This window comes from Aspergillus lucknowensis (genome assembly GCF_044049455.1).
Source record: "Aspergillus lucknowensis strain CBS 449.75 chromosome Unknown BJX67scaffold_10, whole genome shotgun sequence".
NCBI lineage: Eukaryota > Fungi > Ascomycota > Eurotiomycetes > Eurotiales > Aspergillaceae > Aspergillus > Aspergillus lucknowensis.
The window spans coordinates 530,205-548,456 of record NW_027263554.1 but is presented as its reverse complement, the minus strand read 5'-3'; the positions used below and the strand labels follow the sequence as shown (position 1 = coordinate 548,456).

The window sequence follows — 18,252 nt, the reverse complement described above, 5'->3', positions numbered from 1 at the left end:
GACTCCTCGCCACACAGCGCGGTTGCGTGCCTGAGGCGCCAAACTACCACTGTATGTAGTCGAGGTCTAACGAAATCCCCTGACAGCACATGCAATGTGGATATGTATGGACGGCGTCCGGATCACCACCCTATTTAAGATGCACTTGCTAATGTCTCGCTTCTTGCACTACTGAAGAATTAGTAAATTCAATCAGGCGTGGAGAAATGACTAGCATTTCGACTTGCTGTTTTCAAGCGCTCATAATGGCTTGTGCTGGTCGAACTCTTCTGAAGCCCTAGTTGAAGTTAAATCGGAAATTCACTGACGAGCATGAGCAGAACATTAAAGCACAACCTTTGACAGTGGGCTCTAGTAGAAGGTATATTGTTCGATCATTCTGATAATCATCTGCAAGTGCGATCAATTTCTCCGGCTCTGAGATGTTGGCAGGTTGCAACCTGGCATAATGCCCAGAAAACAAGTTGAATCCTTATCTCTGCTCAGCCTTTCTTGCAAGAAGACACTCAATCAATCTACCTAAAATTTGTCCCAGTGTCTCCGAGCGCTCGTTGCAGCATTCATTTTCATATCAGACAGTAACATAGTGTAGTCACAGAATGTGAGGTCATGACCAAGTCTGTGATATACTGGGATGCCGATTTGCTCACTGAACGAGTGGATGGATGATTGTTATTATTGTCGTCGTTATCAAACTTCTTCGTAGGTATCCATTGATTGATGATTAGGTCAAAGTGCAGCTCTTGTAGGCCAAGAGGCCAGTCATTCTTCGCGTTGTATTCAGGGGTCTTTGTCTGATCAAACTGGAGTTGTTCTGTTGCATTTGTTCGTGTCACCCAAGTACTGCCAGCTCGATGGGCGTTATGGCACTCCAAGACCCAGGTAAGAAATAGCTTGGGGTTGTCTGGCAAGCGAGGTAGTTCGTCCTCTAAGTTATTGTCAAATATTGGTAGCGCAAAGTCATTATTGTCCTTTATACTTTTCTTTGCTGCACCTTCTAGAGTCTTGATCTTGTCCTGTATTCGTGTAATAGCTGTCTCGAGCTGGTAGTATTGGTGATACAAGTCCAGCAGTATCGGGGCCTTAGAGTCCCTCCCTGACTTTAGAGTTGGCTCAAAGGGGGGGTAGACAAAGCATCCTGTAAGCACCAATCCGGTGGTGTAGCTTTGTCTGTTGTATTTTTGTTATTCACCTATTTAGCAAAGGCGTTGAACTTGTTGTTTGATAATAGCTTGAGGAAAAATTCTCTGTGCATTGTTTCAAGCAAGTGGCAGAGACGGAGGTTGTAAATCCTCCTCTTGATTCTCTATTGTATTAGATTGTCCACCACAGTATTAAGGGACGGGGAGATATCGTGTAGCCTCTGCTGTGCGTAGGCTAGAGTAGCCTTGTATCTTTTGATCTCTGTGGCGAAGCCATCAATTGGAATGAGGTCATTGTCTTTCACCAACGTCCCGTTGCCGTCGCGTCATTCGCGGCGCCAAAGTGCTTGTAGTTTGTGCAGCGGAACGTCTCTTCTTGCAGGTAGTGCTCTGCCGAGATGGAGATGTTGGAGATGCCAATCGCTTTCGATCGTTAGAGACGCCAAACGTTGTCGAGTCTGACAGATAACCTGTGATAACCTTTCGTGAGACAATATTTTCTATCCGCTGAAGGATTCGATCGCCAGAGTACAAGACCCGGAGTCCATCATCATCTCCTCAAGATCATGGATGCTTTGCGCAAGCGGCCGAGCCTTCCGGAGGAGTGATTTTATTTCTTACAGGATCTTGGGCGCTTTGAAACCTGGCAACTTGGTGGATGGGTTGGAGTCAGGATTTGTATGTTGATTCCAGCTTATGGGTTCATAACTATGAGCTATGAAAATAGCGTGGGGACCATGGCCAGGTGATCTTGGTAAGTCGAGACTATAGAGATGAGAAAGGAAGAAGGGGTTGGATTCCTAACTGCGGGCTATCTAGGGATACTTATACTTTGGAAAAGGCTCCAAGTTCACCTCATTTGGTAGGAGTGAAGATAATTCCTGTGATCATTCAAGGATTGAAAGAAGGGAAAATACAAGGATACAGGGTGACAGAGCAATGGTGTGGGCCAATCCTTATACCTGATGATCCTTCACTGGTCGAAAAAGAAAGAATAAAACCTTGGAACAACTTGAAGGGGTTCGGAATTGAACTTGACAAAAAGCAAGCGATTTATGCCTCAGGCCTTATTATCACGTGCTCCGCTCCGCCCCGGCGCGTCTCGGCCTTTTAATCCAAACAAAGGTAGTAAACAACCACACCAACCAAACCCTCCGCCACATCAACTCTGATCACGTCGATCCGGGCTTCAGAAATAATCAGTTCCCAATGGTCGCATACTATGGCTAACGAAATGGAGACATTCGCCGCCCGTTTGGCTACATTCGATCTGGTCTTACACCGAGACAGGCGGTCCTCGAGCTCGAAATCGGTGAAACCAATCTCTTGGCCGCACAGCAGGCCTTCCCCGGCTGAGGTACCGTCTATCCCATTTAGATTAGCAATTGCGTATTTATTACAATGCTGATTAGCTTGTCGCGTAGTTGGCGCACGCCGGTTTCTTCTATAACCCCTACGAGACGAATCCGGATAACACAACATGTTTTCTGTGTCGAAGGGCGCTCGATGGATGGGAAGAGGACGACAACCCGGTTACGGAGCATCTGAAGCATACTAAAAACTGTGGATGGGCTATTATGATGGATATTCAACAGCGTAGCTCAAACCCGGCTGAGATAGAAGACCCGACGAGTGAAAAGATAGCTCAGGCCAGGCTGGCAACCTTTGGTAACTCATGGCCACATGATGGCAAAAAAGGTTGGCTGTGTCAATCTGACAAGGTAAATTAGTCTCCTCACTTTGTATTGAGAAGCCTAGGCAGGTCTCTAATTGCGGATGCTTGGTGATAGATGGTTGAAGGCGGTTGGTATTTCTGCCCAAATGAAGAAAGCGTAGACCTGGTCAGCTGCGCCTACTGCAAACTATCTCTGGATGGATGGGAACCTCAAGACAACCCATTGTAAGTGCTCCCTCTGCTCCTTCCTTGGCGCTGTTGCTGACATTCTCAGCGACGAACACTACCGGCGTTCATCGGACTGTTCGTTCTTCGTGTTTGCGAGACCCTCCAAAGGAAAGGGTTCGCGGTCCAAAAAGCGCCGTACGTCGAAGGCCTCCCGTCTATCTACTCAGTCAACTGCTTCCGAAGTCCCCGCATCCGACGTGGAGGACCAGATGGATCAGAGTGTCCTGGCTCCACCAACCAAAGCTAAAACTACTAAAAAGTTGGCCAAGTCGAAGTCGAAAAGTGCCAGGTCCAAGAAAGATGAGGTACAAGACACGGCTAGTCAGATGGACGTGGATGAAGTAGATTACGTCCAGCCCGAAAAGTCGAAACCGAAACGCAGTACTAGGGGTAGGAAGCGATCGAGTGCCGACTTGGAAAACGACAACATGAGTATCGCCGATGGGGACAGCATTGACCAGCCGGAGCCACCAACGAAGAAGAGAGCTACGAAATCACGGACTACTGGAAGGCGAGCAGAGAGCATTGCATCCACTGATACCGCTTTAGACGCCCCGGGATATGAAAGTGACGGCACTCACGAGGAGGGTGATCGACCAAGCCGCGGAACTGGCAAGAAAAAGGCGTCGAAGGGCCGCAAGGCTTCTCTGACGACCTCCACTTCCAAGACCACCTCGAAGTCGCGTATCCCGCGGAATTCCGAGCTTGACGCGGAAATCGAAGCCGGACTGGAGGTTGACGATCCTCAAAAGATGGAAGTCGAAGAGGCGAAGATCGAAAAGGCCTCATTCAAGCCTTCCTCAAAGAAGTCGAAATCAAAGAAGAAGGCCACGAAGAAGGGCCTAGAACCTCAGACGGACGCCGATGATCGTGCTAGCGAAGAGCCTTCTCTGCCTCAGCCAGATAACGACCAGGAGATGCTCCACGACGACGACTTGGTTGCCCAGCGAGAGCCAAAATCAACGGAAGCAGAGAGCAAACGCCGAACTCTGGATGACTCTGTCGACCCCCTAGACATCAAGACGATATCCACATCTTGCGAGCAAGAGATCATACAAGAGAATGAGGAAGATAATGACCAACAGCACGAATCGTTTGTTTCTGTGGAGATCCCATCCAAGCCTCCTGCGCAGTACACTGACCCGGAACCAAAGGCAAAAGACAGCAAGAAAGTCCAGAAGAAGGGCTCCTCGGAAGGCTCTAAAAAGTCAAAGAAGATAGACAGGACTGAGAAAGGCGGAAAATCAGACAAATTCGAGAAAACGGATGAAGTGCCTGAGGAACGGTCCTCCAAGGAAAGGGAGTCCATCGAAAAGCAATCTCCTCCGGTGTCACGACTGAGTACCTCAGAGCCACGCAGGCAGGGACAAGCTGAAAAAGAATCCTCTCGCCGCCGATCATTTCGAGTGCCCCCAAAGACAGCCGAGAGGTACAGTGACATTCCCCAAGAGAAGCAATATGCCAAGGCGCTTGTGGAATCGCAGGGTTCGGATAGAGCAGAAAATACCCGCCATACGAATAAACCGGGCCAGAAAGATGGAACCGTGTCTCCTCTTCCACCTGCATCTCAAGGGTCTCCTTCTCTATCCCCGCAATCCTCCGACGCTGAAAATCACCCCCCTTCGACAAAACCCTCAGCACAACGACCGCAACTATCGTCACCTTCTAAAAAACCCTCAGCTTGGATTCCCTTGGCGGCGAATACTCCATCTCCTTCAAAGCGGAATGCTTCTGCGGGAAGAGTGAAAACGTCCCACCCCTGGGTTTCAATCGATATAGATGAGATCTTGCTAGCAAGCGCAAGCGATAAGGAGAATGCCGATTTGCACGGAGCGTTGAGCAGCACGAAGGGCGAACTGACGACTCCCGAAAAGAAAATGACAGTGGAGGATTGGATCATGTGGAACGCAAGGAACGGGGAAGAGAGACTCAAGCGAGAATGCGAAAGACTCGTCGGGCAGTTTGAGAAGGAGGGGGCACGTGCGATACGCGCGTTGGAAGGCATTGAGTGCATCGATTGAACGGAGCGGGACTTTGGACAATTCAAGCACTTGAGGAGTTCAGGAATCTGGGTCAAGGCGTTGGGTAATATGGCTGTCTTTCTATTATTGGGTGATATCTACTATACAATCTTGCCGAATCCCATAACGGCATTTCCCACACTACTTTTCCAGCCGAACTCCTCCCAGGTAAAGAAAATGCCGAATGCAAAGCCAAACGCCGGGGTATAGACCAATTTTACAAGAGGGTACCGTTATCAGAGCGCCGTCCATCCACCGAAGCAGCCCAATCGCCTAGGCGATAATCCCCAGTCGGCCTTCCCAGCTGTCTTCTTGCTTGATATTATCTCCTCCTTTCCGGCGCTTCTCGTTCCGCTTCCGCCTCTTTTCCTCCCGTTCTTTAGAGATCTGTTCTTCTCGTTCCTTAAGTCGCTCGCTCAGATCCAACTGCCACACTCGTCGCTCCTCCTCTTCCCGAACTCGTTTCTGATGAGCAAGCATCCGCAACCGCTGCCGCACATCTTCCACGCTCGCGCGAGTTACCTCCCCGCTCTGTCCAGTGGCAATCAAATGCTGCTTGCTATTCAGGTGTTCCACCAGCTGCAAGTTATCTTTGAACGTTAAATCGCAGTCCGAGCAATAGAACCCGGCGCCTCGACCGCGCTTGCCTATCGCATTTGCCGCGGAGACGATGGTGGTCTTCCCAACCATAGAAGCGACATCGAGGCGCTCTTTGCGGGAGGTTGTTGCTTCAAGGGAACCGTAGTCGACGGGCGCGTGCCATTTCTTGCCTAGTAGTTTCGCTTCATATCGAGCTTTCCCTTCTTCTCTGCGTTTGGCTTCATCTTCTTTGGCCTTTTGGGCGTACTCTTCGCGGTCCCAGCTTTTGCCACCGAATGTGTCGGAGGTGGGAGTGCCGTAGGCGGATTTTTTGGAAGACATTATGGGCTTTTCGCTAGGGATTCAGATAACACGAATTTCCGTCGTTTCGACGAATTGAGAGACTCGGGTTTTCAAAGGAGTGGTGTAAGGATGGCGAGGAGGTGAGCGCAGAGCCCTTAAGGTCGAAAGATTGGCGTGAAAGAGGAAGGCGGTGAGAGGGAGCTCTATCGCTGCTTGTCCCCCTCCTCCACCCGATCCCTCGTCTTTGTCGCTCAGGTTCGAGGGCCAAGACGGTCAACCACACATCGAATGTTCATGGCGTTATTGTGTCCCTGTGATCTCTGATATGAGGCAGGGTCTCTCTTTCATGGCTACTGGCGATGAAACTCGTTTCCCATATCCCCGAATGGGCTGATAATTAATCGTTTCAGGGCCACTCCCAACAACGATCGTGGCGTCTCGTATTGCTCTCTTTTGTCGAATTTTCTTCTGACTTCGCGCCCTGCAGGAGCTGAGACATCCCCATTGTCCGGTGCCTCTATTTTTGTACTCTGCTGCGCTGGCAGGATCACTCCCTTGTTCCCTTCTTTTCTAGGCAACAATTCTGGGACCCTCGTTCTTATATCATAGCTCGGCCCTCAGCCTCCCCTCCAGAGATAGCATTGCACTGCCCCCTGCGGCTCCGCGGATCCTCAGGTCTTGATTCTTTCGTTTAAACAGCTGGGAGCTGCATTCGATTTCCTCTCAATATACATATACCTGTCGTTAATTTCTTGCAAAACCGCACGCAAAATAGCCATGGCGTCTACTTCTGCGATCAACGGCTCGGAACCACACCCGCACTTCCGGCTTATGGATCTTCCAACGGAACTCCATCTGAACGTCTCCTCATTCCTCACATATCCGGATGCATTAGCTCTGAAGCATACATGCCGCCACTTCTACTCTTTAGTCTACACAGGAGTGCACCTGAAGGTCGACTGGCTGGTGGAGCGCTTCGAGCGGAAACTAGAATGTCCGCTGGAGAAATGCTCGTTTCGAACAGATGAGGCCTTCTGCAACTGGCGAATTCGAAAGATTATGGAGCGCAGGCGCCGGCATCTGGAATGTTCGCGGTATAGGGGTGGTTGCCTCGTGATTGAGGGCCGAACGTGCCAAATGGATTTAATTCCTACATGGTTGAAGAGGCAGGGGCGGATGGAATTGCTCAAGTCCGTTGGAAATGAAGGTCCGTTATATCCGCAAAGAACATTCGCTTTCCGCGGATTGGAGGATACTAACAGGATTCTCTAGTTTTCATTCACGTGCTCATGGTACTCTGTATGCAATTCCTGTGGGTTATCTGTCAGAGGTTTGACTACCCTGTTCCATGTTCATTATCTAAAACCCGTAACTAATGACCGCAGATATATCTTTCCTCAATATCGGCTACGCATGCCGCTAGACCACGGTCTGGAGGCTTAATGGACAGGCAACTGTTGTGGTGGTCTTCTTGGAATGAACGATGCGCCTCCTGCTGCGTCGAAGCGCACAGCTTCACCGGCCGTGCTGGAATCATCAATCCTCTACTATATTTAATATGTCCTGTTTTTTTGTCTCGGACTTGCTCTGTTCAAGCGCAGCTGGCTGCGCGAGAACCTGGTTGAGGAGTCACCGTTCTAGTTCACGGTTATGATATCCCATATCTATATGAGGAATATAGCAATAATGTCTAATGAATGCGCTGCTGCATGCCTTGCTATTCCCAATGGTGTAGAGGTGATGGATAGCTCCCTGCCCTGTATTCTATTATAAACATCATCTTCATGGGGCCTCTACAAGCTTTTTCAGCAGATCATAATTACCAAGGAGGCCCATATACTAGCTACTCTATCTACCATTCCGTACTCGTTCATGTAGCCGAGACCCGATACCGCTGATTGCGCCAGCCGCCCATTCCAAGGGCAGCCCCATGAATGATATGCCCGCGCACCGAATGGCAGGGCGTCATTCGCATTATCCAATCGAGCAAAACCCGGGCCGAGGGTGAGGACTCAAAACACCCACTGATCGAACACCACGCCAAAATCCAACGTATCCAGGAACTCCATGCCATCCGCAGCCCAAGAGCCGTTCCATTCTTCACCCGCTGAGACCCCTATCTCCATATTGGCTCCAGCGGAGCTGGGACCGGGTGCGGCGGTTGGGGCCGGCGGATGATATTCCAAGACCTCATCGAGGATTCTAGTGAACATTTTACTGGCGTGCTTGAATAACGTATGATTGATGTTCAGCGTTGATGGCAGCGCCATTAATTCGATATGTGAAATGAAGACGCTTAGATTGCGGATCAGTTCTGCCCTTGAGCCGGTATAGGCGGTAGGCTGGCCGGTCCGCACTTGGGTGTGGAGGGCTTTGATTAGGACGCTGGCGCTGGAAAAGCCGTATAGTACGATCTGTATCGTTGGTTAGTGGGCTGAGATGCATTGTACATCTCGGTTGATGAACAACTCACAGTAGTGATGAAGTCGCGTTGTATGTCAATCATAGGCTCATGTTGTCTGCCTAGAAGTAGGACGGCGGAAAGCAGTTTTGAGCTCACGTCAAGTAATGCTCTTTCCGCTGAGGGATCATGTTGGGCGAGGAGTCTTTGGACGAGGAAGATGTTATACAGATATGCCAAGTAGGACATAAGAAGCATAATACGAATAGCCAAGGAGAGGCTATCGTCCCACCGGCTTGGTGAGTAGCGCAGATGAGCAGGCATGGACGTCCAAGCATGGGTGCAGCGGAACGAAATGTCTCTAACCACGCAACACATGAGAACGTCGTTAGCGAACACCGGGTTGAACATCGAGGCTCACCTTAGCTGGTCTGCGACTTCAGGACTTAGAGGTCGCAAAGACAACTCCAGTATCTCCTCTCGAAATCTGCCAATCCGGTATCGGAGTCGGTACCAGGAAGAGCGTTGAAATACCCTATGGACGTTCCAACCCTCACTATCTAACTCGCCTAGAGCCCGCTCAACCTCTTGTTCTTCAGCTACCAGGATATCATCGCTGATATCTAGGGGGGGCTTGCTGTCGGAGTATCTCCAAGATATGCGTGGTGGGCGCCCAAGAAAGGTTGCGAAATTCTTGTCCAACTGGTAGAAGCCCGCGAAGAGCCTTCGTCGTATCTCACGCAGGAACATAGGAACTTCATTTTCCTTGTAGCAATCACGGTGCAGGCCCAACTCGAGGATATAGCTTGACAACTCTCCAAGCCGGTGCCATGTTGTAGAGCCTTGTATCGACCCTAGTTAGCGCTGTATCGCACATGAATATGAGCTAGGACTTACTAGAATCCCCGAGAAGCGTACAAGAGAGCTGCCAGTTTTCATACAGCAGCCATAGCAGCAGATCATTTACAGGGGTCAAGATTCTACACACCTGTAGAGCAGTGTCGCTTGCCGCTAACATCTTTCTGGCGAATTTGATACGAGGCGCGGACGTAGACCCGGAGGACCCCAGAGAGAATCTATCGTGCGCAAGCCCAAAAAAGGTAGCCCGCGCAGCAACAGCGTAGACCGTCCCTATAATCTCCAGGCGCAGGCGTTCGCCAGTGAAAAGTTTGTGAAAGTCCTTACCTTTAGTGTCGGTAGTTATTTGGAATCTCTTTGCAGTGTTCTCCAGAATCTGGGTGGTCTTCTTGTGTAGGGTTCGCGGTGTCTCCCCATCTGAAATGATACCTCGCATTTCAGATATGGATTTTAACATGAAAGGAGATGGTATAAGAGCGGCTTGGCTGGAGGCATAGAACTCGTAGACCAGCTGTTTTATCGTAGAGTATTCCGTCATATAGCTCAATAGTTTGGTTATTTCGGGTACCCAAAAGGAGGGCAAGAGGGAGGAGCTTAAGAGCTGTTCGTCTCCCCGCAGCTGAGAGGTATCAATTGAAGACGAAGGCGTGGGAACTGGATTTTCATCAAATGCAGACACAAAACTGGTCGGGCCAAAGTAGCCTGATGGAAGCCCCTGGTCTGCTTCTGGACTTCGAATGGTGATCTCCACCGACGATGGTGTGGGTGATGATAGCCTCTGTACCTTCTTTCGACTGAACTCTTCTCCAGAGTGAATTTTTCGCTGTATTTTCGATCGAGGAGCCGGAGATTCTACTTTCTGGGTCATGGGTGCCGGATGGTAGAAACACCAACTAGCTGTATCACGCTGCTGGCATCGTCCACAAACTGGACGTTCATGATCGCAGCGCACCTTATCCTTTCGACAAGGTTCGCAAGAGGCTGGCTGGCCATTACGGCGACGCGAGCTCATCTCAGAGTTTAAAAAAAGTCTGCGGTTGGAAGTTCGTTGATATGGGGACGACGGGTGGTTGAGAGATCGGTATTTCTTTTCGGAGTTGGGGTTCGGAGTTCGGAGTTCATGTAACATCAACAATCGTCAACACTCAGAGAGAATTTATTTATTGAAGACGAACCCCTCCAAGAATTGAATGAGTTCATATAGCCCAAATACATGTGTAGCTATTCCCCGCTGCCCAGTATGAAGGATTTCCCCCGTGTTTCCGAGCGTTCATCTCACCTGAAGGACCTTCTAACAAAACAAGGTCCGAAGTGAAGACGCAAGACCGAGATTAGCCGGCTGTCTCCATCAAACAGCCCTGCCATAGAACAGAACCCCAAAAAAAATGCCACTTTCGTTTCGGGGGTTACCAATCTGAGGTCCGAGGCCGGGGTTGAGCAGGCAAAAATGCCCACAGCGGTGGAGTGTGGCATGCTTGCGCTTTTTTTTTTTTTAATTTAAACTCGAGTAGGCAAAGCCATTGCCACCATCTAGGTCATCCTTTAGCTTTGACAGTAGTCCAATAGGTAAAAGGGACAGATAATATATGAGTTGAAGAAAACTCACATGGCCACGGCTGGTGGGGATAACGCAGAGGGTTCCATTGTTGAGGTCACAGGCAAAGACATCTACGCTCAGGAGGAATATCAACAATCCCAAGAGAAAGATGTCAAGCTTAGGGTAAGAAGTACTAACCAAGATAATCGTCATGGTAGTGGACCCAGAAGCAACGGTGCCAACCGAGAGAGCGAAGATAAGAAGAATCAGCCAGAACTTCATTGCAAAGAGAATTGAAGAGAGGTTGCAAAATAAAAGTGACCTGAAAGGCTGAAAGCGGAAGAAATGAGAAAGAGGTCGTGCGAGGAGAGGAATCGGAAAGAAGGAAAAGGCAAGCCAAAAGTGTGACCTCGAAATTCCAGGACGGTAATAAAGTCCCTCTGATATTCCCTTCCTCTCTAATGATTTCATTGAAGATTTAGGTGAGACTGGCTGAGGTATTAACACTTTACGCTTGCCTGTAAGCCTCAATCCTGTAGGTAGGGACATTCCTTGAAGCAAGAAAAGCATAGAGCAGTGAAGACCAGAGGCACTGTCAGGGCTAACCACCTCCTTCAGGGGCTCATGGGATTGGCAAGGAGCTGCTTTCTCGAATGTCTCACCAGGTATCCCCGAGCTTAAACGGGTTACCGCTTAACATAACTCTAGTGTTTGACGATCCCCAACACCGGAGCCAGAGGAAACACCACTTGGGAGCTTGCTACAGTATGATGATACGAGCCTGGGAGGGTTAGGCCTAGCACGGAAGTCCTCAAGACGAAAAAGTATATTCCGCATGACGCCATAGAACTAAATACAATCCGGCGCCTATTGGGATCGTAAACCTCATAATGATGTGGGTATCTTTGAACCATCCGAATTACTCCCTTGCAATAAAAATAAGCTGAATTTTCGAGGTGTTAAATCTGCGGTTATTAGCATTTGGAGGGGACAGTTAATAGGCGAAAATAGTGAAAGACCTACCAGTCTGAGAGGCATACGGGCGGGAATGCGGCCGTTGTGGAGGAGCATTGCAATGTTCTTGTTTGGAGTGGCCTGCAACTTTCGATACGCCTCGCGAATATGGCGCGGCTCTACCGGCGTACGGCCTTCTTCTGGAGGATCAAACAGTCCAGTCTCGCGTTTGCGCTTCTTAGTTTCGGCTCCATTATCCGCTCCTCCGCGGCGGTTTTTCTCACGGTCTTCGCGTTCCTTGACCTTCAGAGCTTCTTCAGTCAGAGTCTGGACAATTTCGAACGTCAGGAAACCGAGGATGTCGACGATATCATCGTTGGGCTTCGATTCCGTCACAATGCCAAAACCAGCCCACTCCCTGAAACGCTTGCTCTTGCGATACGTAAACGATGCCTGCCGACATTCTGACCAGAATACATATTCCTCCCTAGTCATATTCTTGGTCCGCTCATCCGCGGCGGCAAGACGTTGGAGGGTGGCATAATTCTGTTCCTCTTCCTCCTCGTCCTCCTCATCATCTCTCTCTGGCACCTGAATGGAGTAGAAGCTGTTGACATCCCAAGCAAGCCCGACACGAGCTCTCTTGTTCTTCGGCTTAGACGCGACGTCCTGGGGCCCTGCGACGACGCCACCGGCGAGAGGGTCATCAGCCCCCGCGAAGTCAGCAGCATCAGCGCCACCTTTGTCATCAGAGTCTTTCACGTTTTTGCGAACATCCTTCCAGGAAAGGAAAGTCTTCAACCGGGACACTTTCGCCTTGTCATGGCGAATCAGAAAGATCAGATCATCAGTTGAGATAGATCGAACTCCACGGCGAGTAGCCAAGGCAGTGCTGCGAGCGAGCTACAGCTATGTTAGTATGAATCAGGATCGAGGACGGGGAGGACGCCACACAATTTCAACAACTTGCTGTCGCACAATATCCTCAATGAGCGTAGTTGTTTCGACGGATGGTTCGGCGGTCTCTCCAGAGACGAACATCATCTGGCGAATAAAGTGAGCAAATCTGGCCGAAAAAGTTTCCGCAGTTTCAATATCATCATCAGGTGAATCTGGGGTTTCGTCTTTGGCTTCGTTCTGAGAGGAGTTCCCTCCTTGTGACTCGATGGGAGCCAAGGATGCCGAAGACGGGTTACTTGAAGACACTTGCGACTCATTCTCAGAGGAGAGTCCATGCTCGGTCTCCGGGTCAGAGGACCAATTTCTTTGATGATCAGAGCAATGCTCTTTGTGGTCCATGCTTGCTTCCCAGGCTAATTAACCGGGTGGAGGTTGGGGACAGAACTGGGAGGAGGGTATATTCAGATCAAATAGGGGGGAATGTCCATGGAGACGGTGGTGATAGAGTCCCAGTAGCAAGCCGAAGCACGAAGCCAAGTGTTGCCTGTGTGGCCATGATCTGGGGTTCACGAGCATGCATACCAAGTTCGTGACATAAAGCTGCTTTGTACCCGGAGAAAGCACTCAAATCCCTTCCATTGCAAATATCCATCCAGAGTATGGAAAATTTAACAACTATACCAAAGAAAATGATGCTTACCTGCTGGATTTCCTGCCGGTACTTCGGAGTACGATCGGAAGACATGTTGCGAGTCTATGGCGAAAATCGACACGGTATTTCAAACAAGACGAACATACGGAAGGCACAAAGATGCCTTTAATGGAACATGATATAGGCCTATATAGAGTCAACGAAGGTCATTGTAAAGGATAGTGAACATCATAGTTAAGGGAGAAGAAGTGGTCAGCAGCAAGCTGCATGCGTCTACCCTAGCGGCATCTTTAGTTTCTCCGACTTCCGTCAAGTTTCTGGATTCCCTCAAGGTTGGGTGTTCAAGAAAAGTTCAAGATACCGCAATCCACCGTGTCTATTGCCGACCCCAAAGCCAGTATGCTTTATCTCGTGGGGCTCGGCCTTGGAGATGAAACGGACATTACCGTTCGAGGCTTGGAGGTGGTGAAGAAAGCCGAACGAGTCTACCTTGAAGCGTACACCAGCATTCTGCTTGTCGACAAAGCGAAACTAGTGAGATTACCAGCAACCGTTCCCTACCTTATGCCCCTGGAATACCTTTCGTTGACTAATGGTGAATTGATTTAGTAGGAAACGTTCTATGGGCGTCCAGTCATTGAAGCTGACCGAGAGCTCGTCGAGGCCGGGAGCGACGACATTCTCGCAAATGCAGATCAGGTGGATGTAGCTTTCCTTGTGGTCGGAGACCCGTTCGGGTATACTTTTTTCATACCACGTCTCTGAATTCTCTATCTCTGACATGCTCCTTGTGCGCTATAGGGCTACGACGCATACCGATCTCGTCCTCCGAGCGCGCGAACTCGGCATCGAATCGAAGGTTATCCCAAACGCGTCGATCATGTCCGGCATCGGCTGCACCGGTCTCCAGCTCTATAATTTCGGGCAGACGGTGAGCATGGTTTTCTTCACGGAGAACTGGAAACCATCTTCGTACTACGACCGGGTGAAGGAGAACGTGCAATTGGGGCTTCATACTCTTGTTCTGCTGGACATCAAGGTCAAGGAGCAATCACCGGAAAACATGATCAGAGGACGCTTGATTTATGAGCCCCCGAGATATATGACCGTCGCGCAGTGCGCCAGCCAGATGCTAGAAACCGAAGAAGAGCGGAAGGAGGGTGTATGGGGTCCTGATAGTCTCGCCGTGGGCGCCGCCAGGGTCGGAGCCCCGGATCAGAAACTGGTTGCAGGAACACTACAAGAATTGAGCCAGGTCGACATGGGCCCACCGCTACACAGTCTGGTTCTTCTCGGCCGGAGAGCGCATGATTTGGAAAAGGACTACATTCGGCAGTTTGCGGTGGACGAGGTGGCGTTCGATGCAAGTTGGCAAAAAGGTGGATATGGTTCCAGTTAATTCTGGCGGACCAAAAAGAAAATTTATAGAACATGGAAAATACAAGGTCCGCCCATTGTAATCTGATAATATACCGAGATCAAGACTCCCCCAGACACCCAAAGCCAGCCTGTTGACAAAACCCAACACCCTTTTATTCAACTCTCATCACTCATAATATAAATCATATAGCCATCACGAAGACCGCTTGCTGAAGAACCGTGTGAATGATTCGGGGAGCCGTATCTATAAGCACGCGAAGCCGTGTTGGTTAGCCGATCTCATGACAAGAGGTCGCTATCTGAGGTGAACATACCGTTGGCGTTGATGGGGCCTCGCTCGAGTTTTCACCCCGATCATAGTCATAATCATCATCGTAATCCTCGTCTTCCTCCATGATATCATCCTCATACTCTTCATCATGAGGATAATATCGCTCCGGATCCCCGTTGTATACAATCCACCACCCAATCCTCTCCCCAGCAGCATACTTGTCCCGAAATTCAGTCAGGGCTTTCGTCCCGGCGGCATCAAGAGGATTCTCCTGGAAAATGTCTGTATTCCAGGAGCTGCCCGCATTTGGTGAGCCCTCTTCGGGGATGCTGATCACTTTTGCACCAACATAAGCGAAAGGTTTGCTCACGGCCTCGTCGCTCTCGTCGTCAGGATCATATTGTTCAATAAATCGTAGCTCGGGGAGATTGGCGATAATACCAGGGTCTGTGTTCTTGAACGATTCAATCAGCTGTTTATTCGTGATTGGTTTCTGGAGGTATTCGGCCGTTGCATCTTCGAGGTTGTGTAAGACGATGTAGACTCGGATACCGGTGAAGCCAGCCCGAGGCCATCGAAAGCCGTAGAGCATGTAAACGGGCATATCGAGGGAGAAGGCCCTGGCAAAGAAAGAGAAGACCAGATGATCTGATGGTATTCTTGAGGAATCATATTATGGACAGTCGCATGGACGTTGGTGTCACCATGGTGTGGCGCAAAATCCTCGTATGGAATTCAACCGGGCCTGGTTTTGTGGATGCTGAATGGGCGTCGTTCAGATCCCTCATATGTGGAACGGTCCTTGGCGTTCTTTCCAACAATTTTTAACCTTATTTGGTTTTCATGCTCTACGGGGCATCTTGTCGGACACAGGAGGGTGTTTTTGCAGCTGGAAGCAGTACTTCTACAGATGCTACAGTTATTGTCTATGTTCGCAGAGCTGGCTGTGACCTGTCGAACAGGAGTGTTCCAAGAATAGGATCACAAGCGGGAAAAACGTTGAGGGCGGTGAGGATCGGCAGTATGGCGATATTGGCCGCAGTGCGGAGTTGCCGCGGACAGCTCGATTCCGTCGTGTCGCTCGGAGCGCGAGTGCCCATCAATCAAGATGGTTCTGTCTTTCATCCTAGTCCAGAATCGCCAGTATGTTTTCTCTTCCGTATTTGTCAAGCTGACCACGCAGCTAACATTGAATGAAATAGGGGCAAGACCCGCCTTGCAAAGTGGTATGCGCCCTACAGTGTAAGCACCCTCGAGCTTCGTCATCCATCAGCAAAGATCTTATGGCATTTTCTGGTATATAGGATGAAGAGAAAGTGAAACTTAAAGGAGAGGTTCGTCTTGCCTGATCCCGTCGGTTGTTCGATACCCCGACCCCGTTCGCTGCGCAGGAATAACGTTGTCCAGGTTCATCGTTTGGTGGCGCCCCGGGATCAGAAATATCAGTCGAATTTTGTGGAATTCAAGCGAAGTACGAAAATTGTATACCGAAGATACGCGGGCCTCTTCTTCTGCGCATGCGTGGACGCGACGGATAATGAGTTAGCCTACCTCGAGGCGATTCACTTCTTCGTCGAGGTCTTGGATCAATTCTTCGGCAACGTGTGTGAGCTTGATTTGGTATTCAGTTTCTACAAGGTGGGTATCTCTGACTGCGATTCGGGTGGATGCTGTGTGATTTCGCGAACGGGGGTGTTGTACGGAGGCTAACTGTGCATGTTGTCCAGGTATATGCGATCCTTGACGAGGTCTTCCTTGCGGGCGAAATCGAAGAGACTAGCAAACAAGTCGTCTTGACAAGATTAGAGCATTTGGACAAACTGGAGTGACGATGGGATGAGATTCGAGTGGATGAACCCTCCCCCCGGAGACTTGGAAATTCGCATGAGTGGCCACCGGTTCTGGCCACCAATGGAGTTATGGGAGTAGTTTGTTTATTGTCGGAGAACTGTTTTCACACTGTCGGTGACCCAGGGCTGGTGAAGCCTGCTGATTTTCGCGCTGTCAATATCAATTCCCAATATGATCAATATTCACAACTCTGAACTCTGGACATTCTTAGAAAGATGCGGAAATTCACGGGAATAATTGGCCAAATTACGATGGATCCTTTCGAGGAAGGATAGCTTTGAATATAATTCAGGGCATCTGCATTGAGTGTTGCCTGGAGGACAACAGCCGAAACAGTTACCGTGTCTCACACAAGCTTTCTCAAAACCGCAACAATGTCTCCATCCAGCCCTATGGCTCCAGGGGCGATCGATGGCGCGACGCAGGCCCAGATACGAAATGAGGTTAAAAGAAGCTCTGTTTGGACGGGCCTGGATCAAAAGTGGTTTTCCTATCCCCGAGTGGACATGGTGAAAGTGAGGTCATCGGGCCCAACAATTGCGATAGTATCATGGAAGGTGACAACATTCCTTGGCATCAATACTTTAAAGGCACCACATCGCACAATGAATTCCCGATTGTCCCTTTCCTCGAGGACTGATTGAAGCTCTGCAGCTCTTCTCTCCTATCTTGACTCCTACAGGGGACTATCCCGGCTTTGTCGGTGGCTCAACAACCAACGTTCGGCAGCTATTGTGTTCCCTCCCCGCCAAATTCCCGACCCGATTTCGGGCCTTACTCAGCCCAGAACTCAGCACTCGATTTTTCTGCGAAGAACAATGACGAGATGGATGGTCGACGTTGCAGCGCATGCTTTGGGGCCTTCAATCATTCCGGCTGCGAGAGACCTCTGGGCGGCCCCTGTCCTTGACAGATGATCTTTTGCTCGAGACGCCATCTCACCGCACACCGACACCCTCTGAACTTGCGACGGACAAAGCCCGCCTCGACAACGGCATCAATCTCCATCCGCCTTCCAAGGCCGGAATGTGATCGATTGGAGATCCTCATCAAAATGCGGTTTTTTTCGTCTCAGCAACCCAGAAGAGGGTCTGATGAGCCGTCTTGGCATTGGAGTTCGAAACGACCTCTCAGCTTTCAAGTCAGGCTGTCTCCAAAGTCCCGATGTTTTCCGTCAATCATGACAGCGAGGGTGGGAACCGCAATGCTCTTGCAATGGTGATCTTTGTGGGAGACGTGGGCCCTGAACCCGTTGATGGTTCCAAGGACCCCTGACGATTGAGCCCACTCGGGAGTGGGGCTCTTTCTGATTATCTTCGACACGGGCGTCCAGCAGAGGCTCAAGGCTTGGGGTGTCAAACATTGTTGACGAAGCGCCGCGGATTTTGAAGTGAGACTTGAAGCCACAGGCTGAAAGGCTCTGCAACAGCACGATCGAATTGCCTCTTTTCTGGTGTCCTCTCTTCTCCTGAGGGTGAAGGATGCGGACGAGGGAAAGCG

The 18,252-nt window shown here is 50.0% G+C and overlaps 9 protein-coding genes across 9 annotated transcripts; 4 read left to right on the top strand and 5 right to left on the bottom strand.

Moving 5' to 3' along the window:
* The first annotated feature begins 2,281 nt into the window (after window positions 1-2,281).
* Window positions 2,282-5,125, top strand: BJX67DRAFT_348231 (uncharacterized protein). Its single transcript, XM_071028637.1, has 4 exons — window positions 2,282-2,499; window positions 2,567-2,863; window positions 2,933-3,042; window positions 3,092-5,125. The coding sequence occupies exons 1-4, from the start codon at window positions 2,365-2,367 to the stop codon at window positions 5,064-5,066; spliced, it is 2,517 nt and encodes an 838-aa protein (XP_070888346.1). The 5' UTR covers window positions 2,282-2,364; the 3' UTR covers window positions 5,067-5,125.
* A 77-nt stretch (window positions 5,126-5,202) lies between these two features.
* On the bottom strand, window positions 5,203-6,356 carry BJX67DRAFT_27732 (U4/U6-U5 snRNP complex subunit SNU23). Its single transcript, XM_071026585.1, has one exon. The coding sequence runs from the start codon at window positions 5,985-5,987 to the stop codon at window positions 5,340-5,342; it is 648 nt and encodes a 215-aa protein (XP_070888345.1). The 5' UTR covers window positions 5,988-6,356; the 3' UTR covers window positions 5,203-5,339.
* A 369-nt stretch (window positions 6,357-6,725) lies between these two features.
* Window positions 6,726-7,371, top strand: BJX67DRAFT_379384 (uncharacterized protein; the record flags this gene model as incomplete). The annotated part of the gene is made up of 3 exons (XM_071032550.1): window positions 6,726-7,155; window positions 7,221-7,247; window positions 7,334-7,371. 3 exons carry the CDS (start codon window positions 6,726-6,728, stop codon window positions 7,369-7,371), a joined length of 495 nt encoding a protein of 164 aa, XP_070888344.1.
* A 309-nt stretch (window positions 7,372-7,680) lies between these two features.
* BJX67DRAFT_27751 (transcription factor domain-containing protein) lies at window positions 7,681-10,244 on the bottom strand. The gene is made up of 4 exons (XM_071026589.1): window positions 9,247-10,244; window positions 8,771-9,191; window positions 8,422-8,710; window positions 7,681-8,362 (listed from the first exon to the last, which is right to left on the bottom strand). The coding sequence occupies exons 1-4, from the start codon at window positions 10,217-10,219 to the stop codon at window positions 7,961-7,963; spliced, it is 2,085 nt and encodes a 694-aa protein (XP_070888343.1). The 5' UTR covers window positions 10,220-10,244; the 3' UTR covers window positions 7,681-7,960.
* A 167-nt stretch (window positions 10,245-10,411) lies between these two features.
* Window positions 10,412-11,074, bottom strand: BJX67DRAFT_348226 (uncharacterized protein). Its single transcript, XM_071028636.1, has 2 exons — window positions 10,814-11,074; window positions 10,412-10,737 (listed from the first exon to the last, which is right to left on the bottom strand). Exons 1-2 carry the CDS (start codon window positions 11,024-11,026, stop codon window positions 10,705-10,707), a joined length of 246 nt encoding a protein of 81 aa, XP_070888342.1. The 5' UTR covers window positions 11,027-11,074; the 3' UTR covers window positions 10,412-10,704.
* A 589-nt stretch (window positions 11,075-11,663) lies between these two features.
* BJX67DRAFT_379382 (transcriptional regulator SPT3) lies at window positions 11,664-12,997 on the bottom strand (the record flags this gene model as incomplete). Its single annotated transcript, XM_071032549.1, has 3 exons — window positions 11,664-11,687; window positions 11,768-12,601; window positions 12,653-12,997. 3 exons carry the CDS (start codon window positions 12,995-12,997, stop codon window positions 11,664-11,666), a joined length of 1,203 nt encoding a protein of 400 aa, XP_070888341.1.
* Window positions 12,998-13,649: 652 nt separating this feature from the next.
* Window positions 13,650-14,649, top strand: dph5 (diphthine synthase; the record flags this gene model as incomplete). The annotated part of the gene is made up of 3 exons (XM_071030995.1): window positions 13,650-13,784; window positions 13,863-13,987; window positions 14,052-14,649. The coding sequence occupies 3 exons, from the start codon at window positions 13,650-13,652 to the stop codon at window positions 14,647-14,649; spliced, it is 858 nt and encodes a 285-aa protein (XP_070888340.1).
* An 87-nt stretch (window positions 14,650-14,736) lies between these two features.
* BJX67DRAFT_27545 (uncharacterized protein) lies at window positions 14,737-15,624 on the bottom strand. The gene is made up of 2 exons (XM_071026551.1): window positions 14,945-15,624; window positions 14,737-14,874 (listed from the first exon to the last, which is right to left on the bottom strand). Exons 1-2 carry the CDS (start codon window positions 15,503-15,505, stop codon window positions 14,824-14,826), a joined length of 612 nt encoding a protein of 203 aa, XP_070888339.1. The 5' UTR covers window positions 15,506-15,624; the 3' UTR covers window positions 14,737-14,823.
* Window positions 15,625-15,855: 231 nt separating this feature from the next.
* Window positions 15,856-16,958, top strand: BJX67DRAFT_27515 (AP-2 complex subunit sigma). Its single transcript, XM_071026542.1, has 5 exons — window positions 15,856-16,044; window positions 16,104-16,143; window positions 16,206-16,235; window positions 16,309-16,539; window positions 16,629-16,958. Exons 1-5 carry the CDS (start codon window positions 16,010-16,012, stop codon window positions 16,728-16,730), a joined length of 438 nt encoding a protein of 145 aa, XP_070888338.1. The 5' UTR covers window positions 15,856-16,009; the 3' UTR covers window positions 16,731-16,958.
* The last annotated feature ends 1,294 nt before the right edge of the window (window positions 16,959-18,252 follow it).